Source organism: Saccostrea cucullata, unplaced genomic scaffold (assembly GCF_032062105.1).
Source record: "Saccostrea cucullata isolate Sc308-1 unplaced genomic scaffold, CSIRO_AGI_Scuc_v1 ctg347, whole genome shotgun sequence".
NCBI lineage: Eukaryota > Metazoa > Mollusca > Bivalvia > Ostreida > Ostreidae > Saccostrea > Saccostrea cuccullata.
In genome coordinates this window covers 267,180-280,790 of record NW_026933200.1, presented here as the reverse complement: position 1 = coordinate 280,790, position 13,611 = coordinate 267,180, and the positions used below count along the sequence as shown (strand labels likewise).

Genomic DNA, 13,611 nt, shown 5'->3' with positions numbered 1-13,611 from the left:
ATTTTAATATGTCTATTACACTCTGTGTGAGGACATTTGAAATGTCTATTACACTCTGTGACTTCACTTGATCTTATATTCTATGTGTGAGGACATTACCATGGGGTTGAGCTAGGGTCAACCAACATAAGGCCTTGTTTTTCCTCTATAACATCACCAACTTTATATGGAAGTATCTGATAAATAAAATCTGTATGAATGTGATTATGTTTTGTTTGTTGTCCATTGACCAGTTTCTGTGCCACCAACACTGTAAGAACTCCAGGAACTATCATGAACCTCCCTGCCATCAAAGCAATGAAAATTGCACGTCAATACAAAAAGCAATTTTAATCAACTAATCTCATGATCAATGTAAATACATGGTACATTTTCAAACAATTTCTGTATCATTATGTAAATAAACAAATATAATATGGCATAAATTAAAAACTTCATATATCAAGATAAACAGAACATAACCATTTGGTCAACCGTTTCCCTCAAGTTCCACCACATACGGATATCACTCATATGAATACACTTCATAGATCTCTAAGAACTGTAGCACTTGTCCTTATAAAGAAAAGGGTTTGTAAAAACACAGAATTGGTCCATATAAAACCTGTTTACTTTTTAGAGAGAGCTATACCGAGGCTCACCAATCCCCCTATCGCCAGAGCAGCTCCGCCTACAATAGCCATACCAAGGATTCCCTCTGTAAAATACAAAGGAGATTTTATATCTTACTGCAATACACTTTATGTGCCACATTTCTTGGGCAATGAATTTCACAAGCTTAGAAGTCCTTCAAGTCACTAATGGACATTTACGAGGAACGCTGACTTTTACAGGTGACAGCTTACTTGGACATTTAAACCTGTTCCATATACGGAGGTACAGAATTGATAATAGATAAGCAAACCTTTCTAGTGGTCATAGGTATGGTTTTATTGGCACTTACATGTGAAGACCAGGAGTGGGGGTAGAGTGGTTGTTGTTTTCTCTAAAGACAACTTATATGTGCATTGCGATAACCCATTATTTTTGTTGAATTAAATATTGACCTAAATACTGATATCATAAAAGAGCTTCCATACATTGTCCTAGTGTAAAAGTAAGCCATCAACTGTAAAAGTCAGCCCTCTTCCTAAAAGTCCAATGATCCAAAAGTTAAAAATCTTCTCTTAATCTGAATATACAGTCAAACTTCATTATCACAGACCAGATGGGACCAAGGAAAAATTCTTAAGATCTCCGATGATTTGAGATATTGGGATTGTAATACATAGAGTTGTTGGGACCCAAAATCACTTAGTGATTTCCATGGAATTGAAAATTCAGATTTTCAGATAATGAAGTTCAACTGTGTTACCATATTTTTTATTTAGAAATCTCACCTTTGGTCATTTTCTTTTCAATATATTTCTGTAATTCTAAAGCTTGGTGATTCCCTGGTTCTATTTTTTGTAAGGCCTTGACATATTTCAGAGCCTGGGGGTATTCCTGTAGGGAAGATAATGAGATTTGCTTCATTCTAAAACAACTAGTGAATTACAAAATTATTATTATATTATATTGTAATTTGTTGATGTAAAATAAATTTAAGGTACAAATATCAATATTTACATTTCCAATAAATTTCCCTATGATTCTTTACAAAATAAAATGCAGTATATTTTCTCATGAACTACATTAGGTAATCATAAGCATGATCATAATACCGCTCTTGAGTTCAAAGAATATAGTGCACACTGTTTTGTTTAAAAAATGACAGTTGAACCGCCTTAATATATGGCAAGTCATCAGAAAAATAATGTAAATATAAGAAATGAATTTAATTTTTTGAAGATTCATGAGGTGTATGAACTACAACGCTTCACGCCGGCATATTTATCATGAAGCGCGTTAGCTTCATGAAATATGCCGGCGTGAATAATATCATAAAAAATAAATTATACCTTTCTTTATTCTTGTGTATCCAACTGACATGTAATATAACTGATCTTTACATAATTTTACCTTTATCCTGGTGTATCCCACTGACATATAATATAAGTAATCCCTACGGGAATTGTCATCTGTTGCTTTCCTGAATAAATCTAAAATGTAAAATAAATCACTCCATACAGAATTATAAGTAGGGCAATTCACAATATAATGATTTCCATAACAATCTTTAGTATAAAGTATAAATTAGCAGTTACAGTTGGCTCCACCAATGTGTAAATATTACTTTTTTAATGCTTTTGAAACCTCCCCTCTCTACCTTCTAGCAGTCCCACTCCTGTCTTCATGTCGTCTATGTATTTACTTCTTACTAAACACCAGGCATACTCAAACTGAGCCTTCTCACTCACTTGTCCTCGACGAAGCTGGTCATTATACATCAACTCAAATTTCTAGGATAAGAAAAGAACGGAAGTCTATTAGTTTGTTTCCTGCAATTGTACTACAGTCATAAGTGAGGTATAATATTTCTAGTAATTCTCTGGGCTATAAAGATATACGAACAAACAAGTATACCGATACATAAAAATTAAAATTGTACTGTATTGTTAAACAAAAAATTATTACTGTGTATCGTAATATTTAAGATTTTCAAAGATGCAAGTTAATTTTTTATATCATTCATATAATTTTTTACAATTTTCATTGGCTTAACATGATATAATAATATTCATCTTTTTGTGATATTGAAAGTGTGTTGGTGAATATGATACCACTACCCGTTCAGCTGCACCAAAGATAGTTAATGTGATGTCAATTCAAAATATAGGAAACATTTTTATCATTGTGTTGTAATGAGAACCAAGGCTGTACAGTTAGAACAGTGTCACATTGAGTGATTAAATAATACAACTATTATGGACTTCATTCGGTCAATATATGGTTATGTAACCAACCATGTCAAGTGATATTGACTCTAAAAAAAGGGAAAGTAATCTAATTTAAGTGATTTTCTTTATGTCTTATATGCTCTAATTTAAGTGATTTTCTTTATTAGCTTATGCTCTTTTTCTTATTGTATCCAGAGTATATTGCACTTGTCACACACCTTGGTTCTCATGAGAACCAAGGCTGTACAGTTAGAACAGTGTCACATTGAGTGATTAAATAATACAGCTATTATGGACTTCAGTCTAGGTCAATATATGGTTATGTAACCAAATTTCTGTTATATGCTCTTTTTCTTATTGTGACCAGAGTGGTGCACTTGTCACACACCTGCTGTGATGTGGACAGATCCTCACTCTCAATCTCTGTGCTGCTGATCACAGGGTCTTGAGACAATCTCAGCGAAATCGGGTATACAGTATAATAGATTATATTAATATTATGTGCCAAATTTTGCTAAGATTGTTTCAAGACCCTGTGCTGCCGAATAGGACAGATGGTAATTTTCTGTTAGCTCTGTCATTGCCTTTAAGCATGTTAAGTATTGTACTCTAATCTATATCATATTTGTGGGAAATGTGAGAAACTGCAGGTTATTTTACCATATTTACCCAAAATGTTTCTCTGGCATCACTGCACATACTAGATATTTTATATAGATAAAACACTATTTCAGTGCTGCAAGCAGTGTCAACATACAAATGTTTCTATATCATATATATGTGGTGTAAGTGTGAGAAATATTAGGCTGCAGGTTATTTTATACCAAGTATTACCCAAAATGTTTCTACATAGGCATCACTGCTTTAATATAGTGATTCTATTTCAATGAAACTTTTCACTTTTCACAAAAAATACAATTAAATGACATAATATTTATACTATATAAAGCAGAGACAGTTTATACATTGCTGCATTTGGACAATTTGCAGCAAAACATGTTATTCCATTGTTTGGTTAACTGTCCTCTCTCTTGTATGCAAGGCATACTGTGTTTCTTCACATTGTGCTGAATAATTAATATATTGTTAACGCTGTTCTTTGTCATGTGTAATGACTGTCAAAGAGAAATATTGCAGGACTATTCTTCAAGAGTGATTTTTACATGAATTGTTTTCAGGTGAGTTAAAAGTTGAAAATGATCACTGCATCAAATTGAGATTTTCTGCACATCCTGAGAAAAATGTTTTTATATATAAACAAATTGATTTGGTAGCTAAATAAAGCTACCTCAGTATAGGTCCCTGCATTTATCGTGGATAAATATAAATGCTAGAAGTAGTTGTACCGATATCAAATGTATTACTGAGGACAAGAGGCTACTTGTAGTTTATACAAAATGACTCATTCAGCGTTTTTGTATATCGACGTATACAAGTAGCTTATTTGGGTCTTGAGAAAATTTGGATTTCTTGATGCGTTTAACTTCCTTTTTAAACTTTTACCCTTTAAACACCATCACTACTTGTTACAAACCTTAAGATCTGCTGAATCAACTACTTCGTTTAAAATCGATTCCATTTTTGGGGGGTTAAAAAGTTCTGTTTCGTTTTTCCTGAAAATTCGGATGGTCGCCGTCATATGTCAGCGGAATGCCTCTAATTTCTTCCTTCTCTCTATCATAAACCCTAGAAAGATTCCGAAAAATGCAATGTCCATTGTCAAGTCATACTTAAAATATTTCGTAAACATCCCCAATGAAATAGTAAAACATTACTTTTGGAAAAAGGAATAAGATTTGGTGTATTTTATTTTTTTATTTGATAACTAATATCAACTACAATATGATTTCATCAACACATTCATGTACATCATATTATGTAACTTTCTAACATTTTATCATCATGTTCCACATGTTTACCATTAAATTTCCAAATAATAATTAATTTCTTCTAAACTGCAAAGAAAATGTGCAGTTTTAGATATTGACAAAACTGTATATTACTAAACAACAAAGTTTGTCTGAACATCTTGATTTCAACACATCTTTTAATGAAAATGATAAGTTTGGCTATCTAATATATAAGTTCAAAAATTTCAAACATTCTCAACACTGATCTGAGATATAAAAGTACCTGAAATTTTATTTCATTCATTGTTAATAATCTGTTTAATTTATAAAGTCAAGTTATAAATATTCTCAGAGAGCTTATTTATACACAAATATTAGGAATTTCAAATCATACTGCAATGCCTATCTAAAGCTGAGTTCCTTGGAAGAACTATTTATGCTGAATAAATCTTCACAAATAGTAAGTTTCAGGAAAAATGTATAATTTAATATTCTCTTAGTCCATTCCGAAAACTAAAACTTATGGCACTAGGTCATTGAGCATATAAAAAGTAAATATAATTTAACTGTCCAAATCTTGAAGGCACATCAAAGTAAATCACAAAATTAAAAGAATTCCATAGAGAGTAATCATAATATTCAACAATATGGATTTTACATTAAGGCAAATAAATAATAATTATGCAAAGTATTACTGAATGCAGATTTATACTTAAAACAAAAAGTGGCACTTATTTTTCTAAACATAAAATTTTAAATAAGTAAACAACAGACAGGGAGGGAATATAATGTCTAAATTAATTTATAAATCTGAGGCAATATAAGACACTTATTGTAAGCAGTATAAAGTTGGCAATTATCATAAGGAAAACAACATGCAGATATACAATTAAAGTGCAGGGCACAATATGCAAACAAATGTGATATATACGAAGAATAAATGCACATAATTTTTGCTCACAACCCAATATTTTTTTTAGGACTTCATATTCAAAAACAAAATTAAAAGCCTTAGTACTGGAATAAGTCCTTTCACATAAGTCAGTAAACAAATATAAATTTTGAGTTATGGCAAGCTTTGATTGAAAAAAAAATTATAATTAAATAATAAATGAATTAGAAAAAAACACTACAAAGTCAATATTAGCATTCAGGAAATCTGGAATGGATTGGCATTTTTGAATAAAACATGTAAATTACCCCTTAATAAAATACACGTATAAGTTAACCAGAAGTTAGAACTGGTTTGATTGTATAGAGATTATCACAATAGATGCTGGACGGTGAGCAGATTTCCTTGAGCTTCAGGGGAATGCTAATTATGCTGTCTCCATCTCGGTGACAAAGGCGTGGCCACCTTCATGTTTCTTAAGTCTCCTAAGCTGCATCTGTAAAATTTCACAAGACAAAAGAGAAAATCATTTTAAAGCCATTAAAATCAAAACACACTTTTTTAAGAACACTTAAGTATTTTATGAAGGGTCAATAAATCAAAAGTCATGAAGACTTAAAGTTTACGATAAATATGACTGCTAAATTCCATTTATGATTAATAACTTTTCTCAAATTTGAGAGACAATACATTTAAAGGTTCATCTTTGCTTTTTTTCATGGAAAATTATAATAAAATACTTAATACAGAATTTTAAGTGGTTCATTCGTATTCATCAGTTTTATATACTGTAGAAGTATTTTTTTCCGCTTGGTATTAATTTACGCTATATACGCGGTCAGAAATTTTCTGCGGAAATTTGTCCCATCGTACTCAAAATATACTTGTAAGGAATATAGTGAGAGTCTAAGAAATCCGCATAATTTTCCACCGGCGGATTCAGGATAAATAGAGATTTCGAGGAATTACAACCCCATGGAAAATACCGGTAGTACGTCTACAGTATTTTTTTTTTAATTTTAGTATCTTACATGTATAATAATCATATTTTTTGGCAATATATTTCAAATGAGCAATATCAGTTACCAATAGTTTTTCAGAAGTTTCACTTCTTAAATTTGCATAGAGGAAGATGATCAAAAAATGTGTTGACACAGTTGAATGATACTACTTTTAAAAGTTTAATGAAATATTTGTTTATGAAACCAAGTAAATCTAAGTGTGGACTACTTTGGTGTTTACCACAATGTGTTAAGTTTTTAACTTGAGTTAAGATCTCAGCCTTTACCTGAAGCTGTAGTTTGTTGGTGAAGAATAAACGTCTCCAGCCTCTCTCTGCAGCCAACATCTCCAGTTCTGGTGTAATAGGCGTCTCACTATATCGACGATAAATCCTCTCCCACAGGTCACATGAATTACAGATCTACAAGTCACAATAAAAACAATTACAGATCTAAAAGTCACAATAAAAACAATTAAATCAAAGATATTTAGTCACTTTTCTTTTTGACTTTAAATTGCATTAATAAAAAGGGTGAATTATTTCATTTTCCTTAATATTTGAGAACAAAATGAAATGACTAGCAATATACGACCACAAAAATTACAGAATCAATTAAACCCTTGTAAAATTCCACTTTTTTAAAAAAATAAATGAATTCCAAGAGTTTAGGTGAGAAAATGAATAGTCTACATATTATCATCTTCGCTAGCCAAGGGTTTCTGATACGCTACTCTCCTCATAAACTCTTGGCATACGGTGAAGTCAAAAGACGGGATTGTTTTCCGTCACGTGATCTCGAATCTAACAGGTACGCACAGATTGCGTCATCGCCAGAAATAAAGACACGTGTTAAAAAAAGTTAAATCAAAGTTTTTTCAAGAATAATTATGAAGCAATAATTGAGTTATGTTTATTCATTATTTATAGCATAAATCTGAAGCTTCAATATAGATTCTTAATCACATATTTAGAAGGATATTGGATGACACCATGGCTATTCATAGAATTAATGTTATCTTACGGATCGTTGTTTTCTTGCGTTTTTCATTTCTGAGATTAAAGAGTGAAGATGTATCCCGAACGCAAATATCGTCATTTACAATAAACAATTGCTGATTGGTCGACCTGGGTGTACTGAAATCCAATCAGAACTCTGGAAAAAAATCCTGATTTCTATGAACACCGTAGGCCAAGGGTTTATGAGGAGTCAGTAGCGTATCAGAAACCCTTGGCTAGAGAAGATGACATATTATATTTTAGCCAACTCCCTATGAATGAATATTTTCTAAGGGAATAAGACCCGTATTATTAACAGTTTTACTGGCAGTCATAACATATACTGTAATACATCACAATTACATGTAGCCATCATTGCATTAGCTTTCTGAGCTCAAAGGTTGATTAGAAGAATTACATGCTTAGTCTGGACTTTCAGTAAGGCGTGGCATTCTCGACGTTGCCTAATTAGCTTCTGAAATTTACACAGCTTTCTTTCACTGTTGAAATATACATATGATATAAATGCGGCCGAATGTCAACTGGTGTAGTGAATAGCCAATTAAAAGTTTTCTCACGATACAGAGGTGGGACATAAGTCGTCTCATCGTTATCAACAACAATTTTAATTTCCTGATGTTATTAATTTCGTAACCAATGAGAATCTACCAGTATTTGCCATTACGTAGCGCCGAGAAAGTCACGCCCTACTGAAAGTCCAAAGTAGGGGTAAAATCATCCTAAAATGAAAAATTATTACATTATTCCCCTCCTCTAAATATATTGAAAAAATAAAATGTATACTTCTACAGTGATTATACATTAAAGTTTGACTCACCTCTCTGAACATTTTACAAGTTCTTCCCAATCTCTGAATATCTTCCAGATCCAAGTTTAGGATAATCCGGATTTGTGCTTCCCTTGGAATACGGCAAATGTAGTCCAATTTCCCATCCCTTACACCAAGTAAATAGTCTAATACTGGTTCCCCAGCTAATCTGACTATTTCACCTGAAAATATTATTTAGGTATTGAAAGTACATGTACAGTGAGTACACTGTAGTATCATTAACATTATCAGCATCAATTAACATTGTCCAACACAGTGTATTCTTCAGGCAAAATGTTCTCTATAGTTAAATGCACTAGCAATATATATATATATTAATGTTCTCAAAATTATGATTATTTCATAGACTAGTTAAAATTTCTATTCTTTAAAATATTATATGGATGTATATTTAAAAAAAAAAAGTCAATTTCTCTAATGGAATGTAATTAAGCAGTTCATCCAAAGAGATGCATGTGCTCAGATGTTTCATACCAAATGCTAGGCTACAATTTCTGTAATATAAGTAAATCTGGAGTATTTAATTATCCTTGTGTGTTATAGAAGTTTTGTGTGTGTCTCTTTCTTTAAACATGTTCTTCAAAGTCATTCCATGGCATTACAGTCTAGCCACTGGCATGCTCCCTCCATTTGTGAGACTGTGTTTTTTTTTTTTTGTTTTTTTTTTTACAATTTAACTAATAAATTATCTAATTTTAATGCATAATTTTCCAACTTACTATGACATCTATCATCATGTTTGAATTCTTCATAAGTGTTCTTAAATTCATAAGGAGGAATGTGGGAGTCTGCTCTTGTGGGAGGCACAATTTTCCAAACTCGGAATATGAACTGAAGTAAGAAATGTAAATTATACAATCAAAGTTATGTATTTTTGGGGGAAAAAGATTTTCAAAGAAGTGATGCATTTTCACATATAATCAATAGAGCCCCTCTCCCCTTATACCAGAACTCCTGATCCAGGGGCCGTGATATTCAAATCATTTAGAAGAGGCACAATTGCTCATCATACATTGTAACCATACAATCAGTTTCTTTTTAGAGGGTGAAGAAACTTTTTAAAGAATATATGAAATGATGAATATAAGCAACGTAACCCTGTTTAATCAAAGAGCCCTCCCTAAAGTCCAGAATCCATGACCCTGAGGCCATGAATTTTACAATTAAGATAAAGTCTCAATGTATATTATCATTATGACAACAGTTTGACTGCAGTATGTCCAGGAGTAGCCTAGCAGTCGACTGTCGACTTAAAAAAAATACATTAATTTTAATGTGTTTGACCCCACCCCTTAGGCCCCAGGGAGGGGAGCATGAAATTCAATTTTTTTGTTCCACTCCACCCAAAGATGCCCTATATACTCAAGTCAATTTTGCTGAAATTGGTTCGGAAGATCCAGAAAGAAATAATAAGCTGAAATGTTCAAAAGTTTAATCATGATCGACACACGGCGGGCGAAAACAGATTGCAATATGCCACCTGAGTGACTTAGGTGTGCTAAAAATGAACAATGTCAAAATATTGTGATTAAAGAAACTGCGTCAAAGAGCATTTGACCTTAACCTTCAAAAGTTCGTTGTTTACTTTCAAGTTGCATCTTGCATACGTAAAACAGTTGTGTGCATTATAAATCATGGGGAGTGAGCATAAATCACCTGTTCTGGAGTTACAAAAACATGATAGAAATCTTTGGAAGGTGCAATTGCGACGTCAGTGTAGTCAACCAGGGCCTTATGTTCGTTTAACCAAACTTGAGAAAATTTCGCCATCTTGACGCTAATTTGTTGTCATGGGCAGAACATTACTAGCTAATTCGTACATAAGTAAGTCGAGATTTTTGAATGCATGACATCTCATAACGAGGATTCTTTGCAGTTGTTTTTGCTTACAACGCTTTTTTAAGGAGCAAATTCTAAAAATATTCTAAAACAATTCCATCATCAAGGCAAAAGACTAAAACAGAGCAATGCAAATATGGCAAGCGGTATATCTAGTCTTCCCGACTCCCGACGCCCGACTCCCGACGGTCCCGGATTTTGGTTTTTTGGCGATTTCTTCTTTATCGGTGCACAGAAAGTCATCAAACTTCTCAGGCATAATTTCTAGGTTTAAATGAATTCAATAATACGTAAAAACCCTAACAAATTTGCGTATTTATTACTGAATCAGCAATATCACCTGCCAAAAAGCGGTAAATCTAGTACTCTGTTATAAATGTTAAAACCAAAAACGGACAGCGATGTTTTCGTAAATCGCGATTAAACAGACCATTTTGAGATATATTTATTTTTTTTCCTGTAATAAGAGAAAAATCTTATTTAATGTCAGTTAATTTATATGAAGAAAAATAATTTTCTTTCTCTTTTTCTTTGTAGAACTCTTTGCCACATTGTATTATATGTGTTCCCAGGCTCTACGACGTGGACGTAGTTCTACCTCAGAGCCCTCTTTTTTTTTTTTTTTTTTTTTTTTTTTTTTTTTTTTTTTTTTGGTTTTTTGGGGGGAGGGGTTCTTTCTACTTCTTTTAATGTAAATGAACTTTTTTGGTTTATTTCGACTTTACTTTAAATTTTTGCTTGTTTATAAAAAGTTATTATATAATGGTTAAACAACTGAGATATAACAGTTTATAAAAAGCTTTGCATCAGAAAACTTTTATCTTTTCTTTTTAATATGGTTTATGTTTCAATCTAATCAAAATGCATTTATATTTTATTTTATTATTACATGTGTATTTATCAAAATACAATAAATAAAAAAACATACATTTAATTAAGATTTATGAATGATCTAGCAGTATTCCCTGGCACAACCGTCAAGCGGAGGGGGAATAAAGCGAGAGTGATTTAACTGAATAAAAGCGCATATAAAAATGGAAAAGAATACTAAACTAATAGCTACTATTTAAAAGCACTACATAGACATATAAATTAAGACTACAAACTATTTTCTTCATATACCTAGCAGTTTCCCACAAACAACCGTCAAGCGGAGGGGGAAAACAGCCTGATACAAATAAATTATAAGCTTCTTTCTTGATCTATACTCTTAGTTACATCAGTTTTTTTTCAATTTGTACAAACTCCACAAACCCATTCAAAACTGCGAGAGTCCTCCAGCTGGATTCCGGCACATTGCTGGTGAAACCATTTCCCACATGTATCGCATGATAACATGTCATCAAAGACATCTGGTAAACTGCAATCAGATGCACAATTCACTGCAAATGATATACTTGTAGTCTTTGAAAGACTTAACCTTCTTGGTGGAACAATTGCTCTCTTCCTTGGAAATGGAGTCATAGTTTGATGACTGATGCAGTTCAACAAGTGACCTCTCATAGCTGCAATGTCAAAATGAATATCTTTGGGGTCCACTTTGTTTGTTGCAAACTCCGTAAGGAATGCCAGAGCAAAAACACCACAGCCTACACCATTGTTTTGCTGTTGTACCCTTGGAACATTTACATTTATCTTTGTCTGCTGCGAGTTCCTGTAAATTTTCGAGAGCTGGATTTTTAATGAATCTGTCAGTGTTGGTTTCTTCCCTGTGCAACTGTCATACAGATTAATGTTGTTTTCTCTTAATTTGATAGAGACAACCCAATGATCTTGCCCTGTATGGTGAACCTGTGCAGCTGTTTCCCCACCTAATGTCTTGAAAGGCAATGCATATTTCCATCTGCCATTTTCTCTAATTGGAGCATATCTAGTGTCCTGCAGTCCTCCGATTTCTGGATGTTGGTTTCGAAGCAGTTTCTGACAGTAATTTATGATGTCGCAATCTAGAGTTTCTCCATTTTCAATGATGTTTTTGTGGCAGATCTTCAAAGTAAAATTGTCATTTGAAACCCAGTTAGGACTCTCCTTTGCTTTTTCTGATGGATTTGACTGTGGAGTTGTAGACATGTCCTCGAATTTTAACCTTTTTACACTCTTCACCGTGGTTTGGACAGATTTTCTTTTCCTAGAACCAAACACTGGAGATGGTGTTACATCTTCCCCTAACATTTCCCCTTCTTCTGCAATATCCGACATTTCCCTTGCCATTTCAATGGGAACTTGTCTCTGTGATGGCGTAAACGCTCCTGTTTTTTGAACAGAGTCAGGGGCAGCAATTACTTCTTCAACATCACATGGCCTTGGCACTTTTTTCCCCGCTTTTTTGTTGGGCTTCTTTCTGTTGTTTTTTCTTAGTTGAGTTAAGTTGTAGATCTTTTTTTCTTCAAGTTCTTCAATGCCAACACTCAACTTTGCCGCTAGAATGTGATAACAGCTTCCGAGGCTTGGGCACTGACATTTTTCCTGAGGATGAAGTGTAACAGCATACTTGTCTCCTTTGCTTCCTTCTACTACAAATGTTTGTGCCCCCGGGAGAAGATACACTCTGTTATTCTTGATGGCATCTAAAGCCAGAGACTTTTGGGTAGTGCTTTCTGCAGACAACATGTTCAACGTCATCAAGCGGTATAAACGGTGCAGAATCCCCATTATTGGGGAATTAATTATTTGGTTTTGCTTTTTCCGCTTTTAACTTTATTCTTCTATTTCTAATGCATCGAACTGCCTCAAATAGGGATATCTCGAATGGCATAACTTAAAGCACCGATTGACGATAATTTGTGTTCCAATCACCTTTTCTTGGAGCATTTCGCCTTTTGTATCTCGAACACTCGAAATTCTCGAAGTTTTTTCACGGTCCAATCGAGTTCGAGATATCAAGTTTTACTATATTTAGTGACACATGCAAATAGCACGTACGTCAATCTAAATTTTAAAAAAAATCGATCCTCTACAACTATATAGCTAGATTGCTAATTTAAGTATAGCGAATTAATTTTAAATAAAAATTATAGTTAAATGGTGTAAGTTATCATCTGAAAGCCTTGAAGTGTTTTTTTTTCTTGTGAGAGACACGTAGCAGACTTTGAAAATAATTTGCATACAGAAAAAAAACTTTCAAAAGCACAGTCTATGCACATCGGAATTTAAACAGATTTCAGCAAAAACTGAACAGATATTGCCAATAAGGAATCCCAACCTCTTTTTATCTTTTTAATATCAACATGAAATGTGACTTCAACCAAAAGCCTCTGAAAATTCTACCAATGAGCCGTTATATGATTGATTGGAGTAATATCTTTATACCCCCTCTACAAATAAAAAAAATAATATGTATACCCATGACGTTCAAGCTTCAT

The 13,611-nt window shown here is 33.0% G+C and overlaps 2 protein-coding genes across 2 annotated transcripts; both read right to left on the bottom strand.

The window, feature by feature from the left end:
- Window positions 1-311: 311 nt before the first annotated feature.
- LOC134237642 (mitochondrial fission 1 protein-like) lies at window positions 312-4,499 on the bottom strand. The gene is made up of 5 exons (XM_062719783.1): window positions 4,354-4,499; window positions 2,249-2,381; window positions 2,002-2,081; window positions 1,380-1,485; window positions 312-697 (listed from the first exon to the last, which is right to left on the bottom strand). The coding sequence occupies exons 1-5, from the start codon at window positions 4,456-4,458 to the stop codon at window positions 609-611; spliced, it is 513 nt and encodes a 170-aa protein (XP_062575767.1). The 5' UTR covers window positions 4,459-4,499; the 3' UTR covers window positions 312-608.
- Window positions 4,500-4,614: 115 nt separating this feature from the next.
- LOC134237631 (F-box only protein 36-like) lies at window positions 4,615-10,215 on the bottom strand. The gene is made up of 5 exons (XM_062719764.1): window positions 10,067-10,215; window positions 9,130-9,241; window positions 8,399-8,571; window positions 6,850-6,984; window positions 4,615-6,057 (listed from the first exon to the last, which is right to left on the bottom strand). The coding sequence occupies exons 1-5, from the start codon at window positions 10,178-10,180 to the stop codon at window positions 5,989-5,991; spliced, it is 603 nt and encodes a 200-aa protein (XP_062575748.1). The 5' UTR covers window positions 10,181-10,215; the 3' UTR covers window positions 4,615-5,988.
- Window positions 10,216-13,611: the final 3,396 nt, after the last annotated feature.

Coding starts and splice junctions, on each gene's coding strand:
- LOC134237631 (XM_062719764.1), bottom strand. CDS start 10,180: ATGGCGAAATTTTCTCAAGTTTGGTTAAACGAACATAAGGCCCTGGTT. Junction 9,242..10,066: donor TTTTTGTAACTCCAGAACAG/GTGATTTATGCT, acceptor TTCTTACTTCAG/TTCATATTCCGAGTTTGGAA. Junction 8,572..9,129: donor ACATGATGATAGATGTCATA/GTAAGTTGGAAA, acceptor TAATATTTTCAG/GTGAAATAGTCAGATTAGCT.
- LOC134237642 (XM_062719783.1), bottom strand. CDS start 4,458: ATGACGGCGACCATCCGAATTTTCAGGAAAAACGAAACAGAACTTTTT. Junction 2,082..2,248: donor AGGAGTGGGACTGCTAGAAG/GTAGAGAGGGGA, acceptor TTTACATTTTAG/ATTTATTCAGGAAAGCAACA. Junction 698..1,379: donor TGAAAAGAAAATGACCAAAG/GTGAGATTTCTA, acceptor TGTATTTTACAG/AGGGAATCCTTGGTATGGCT.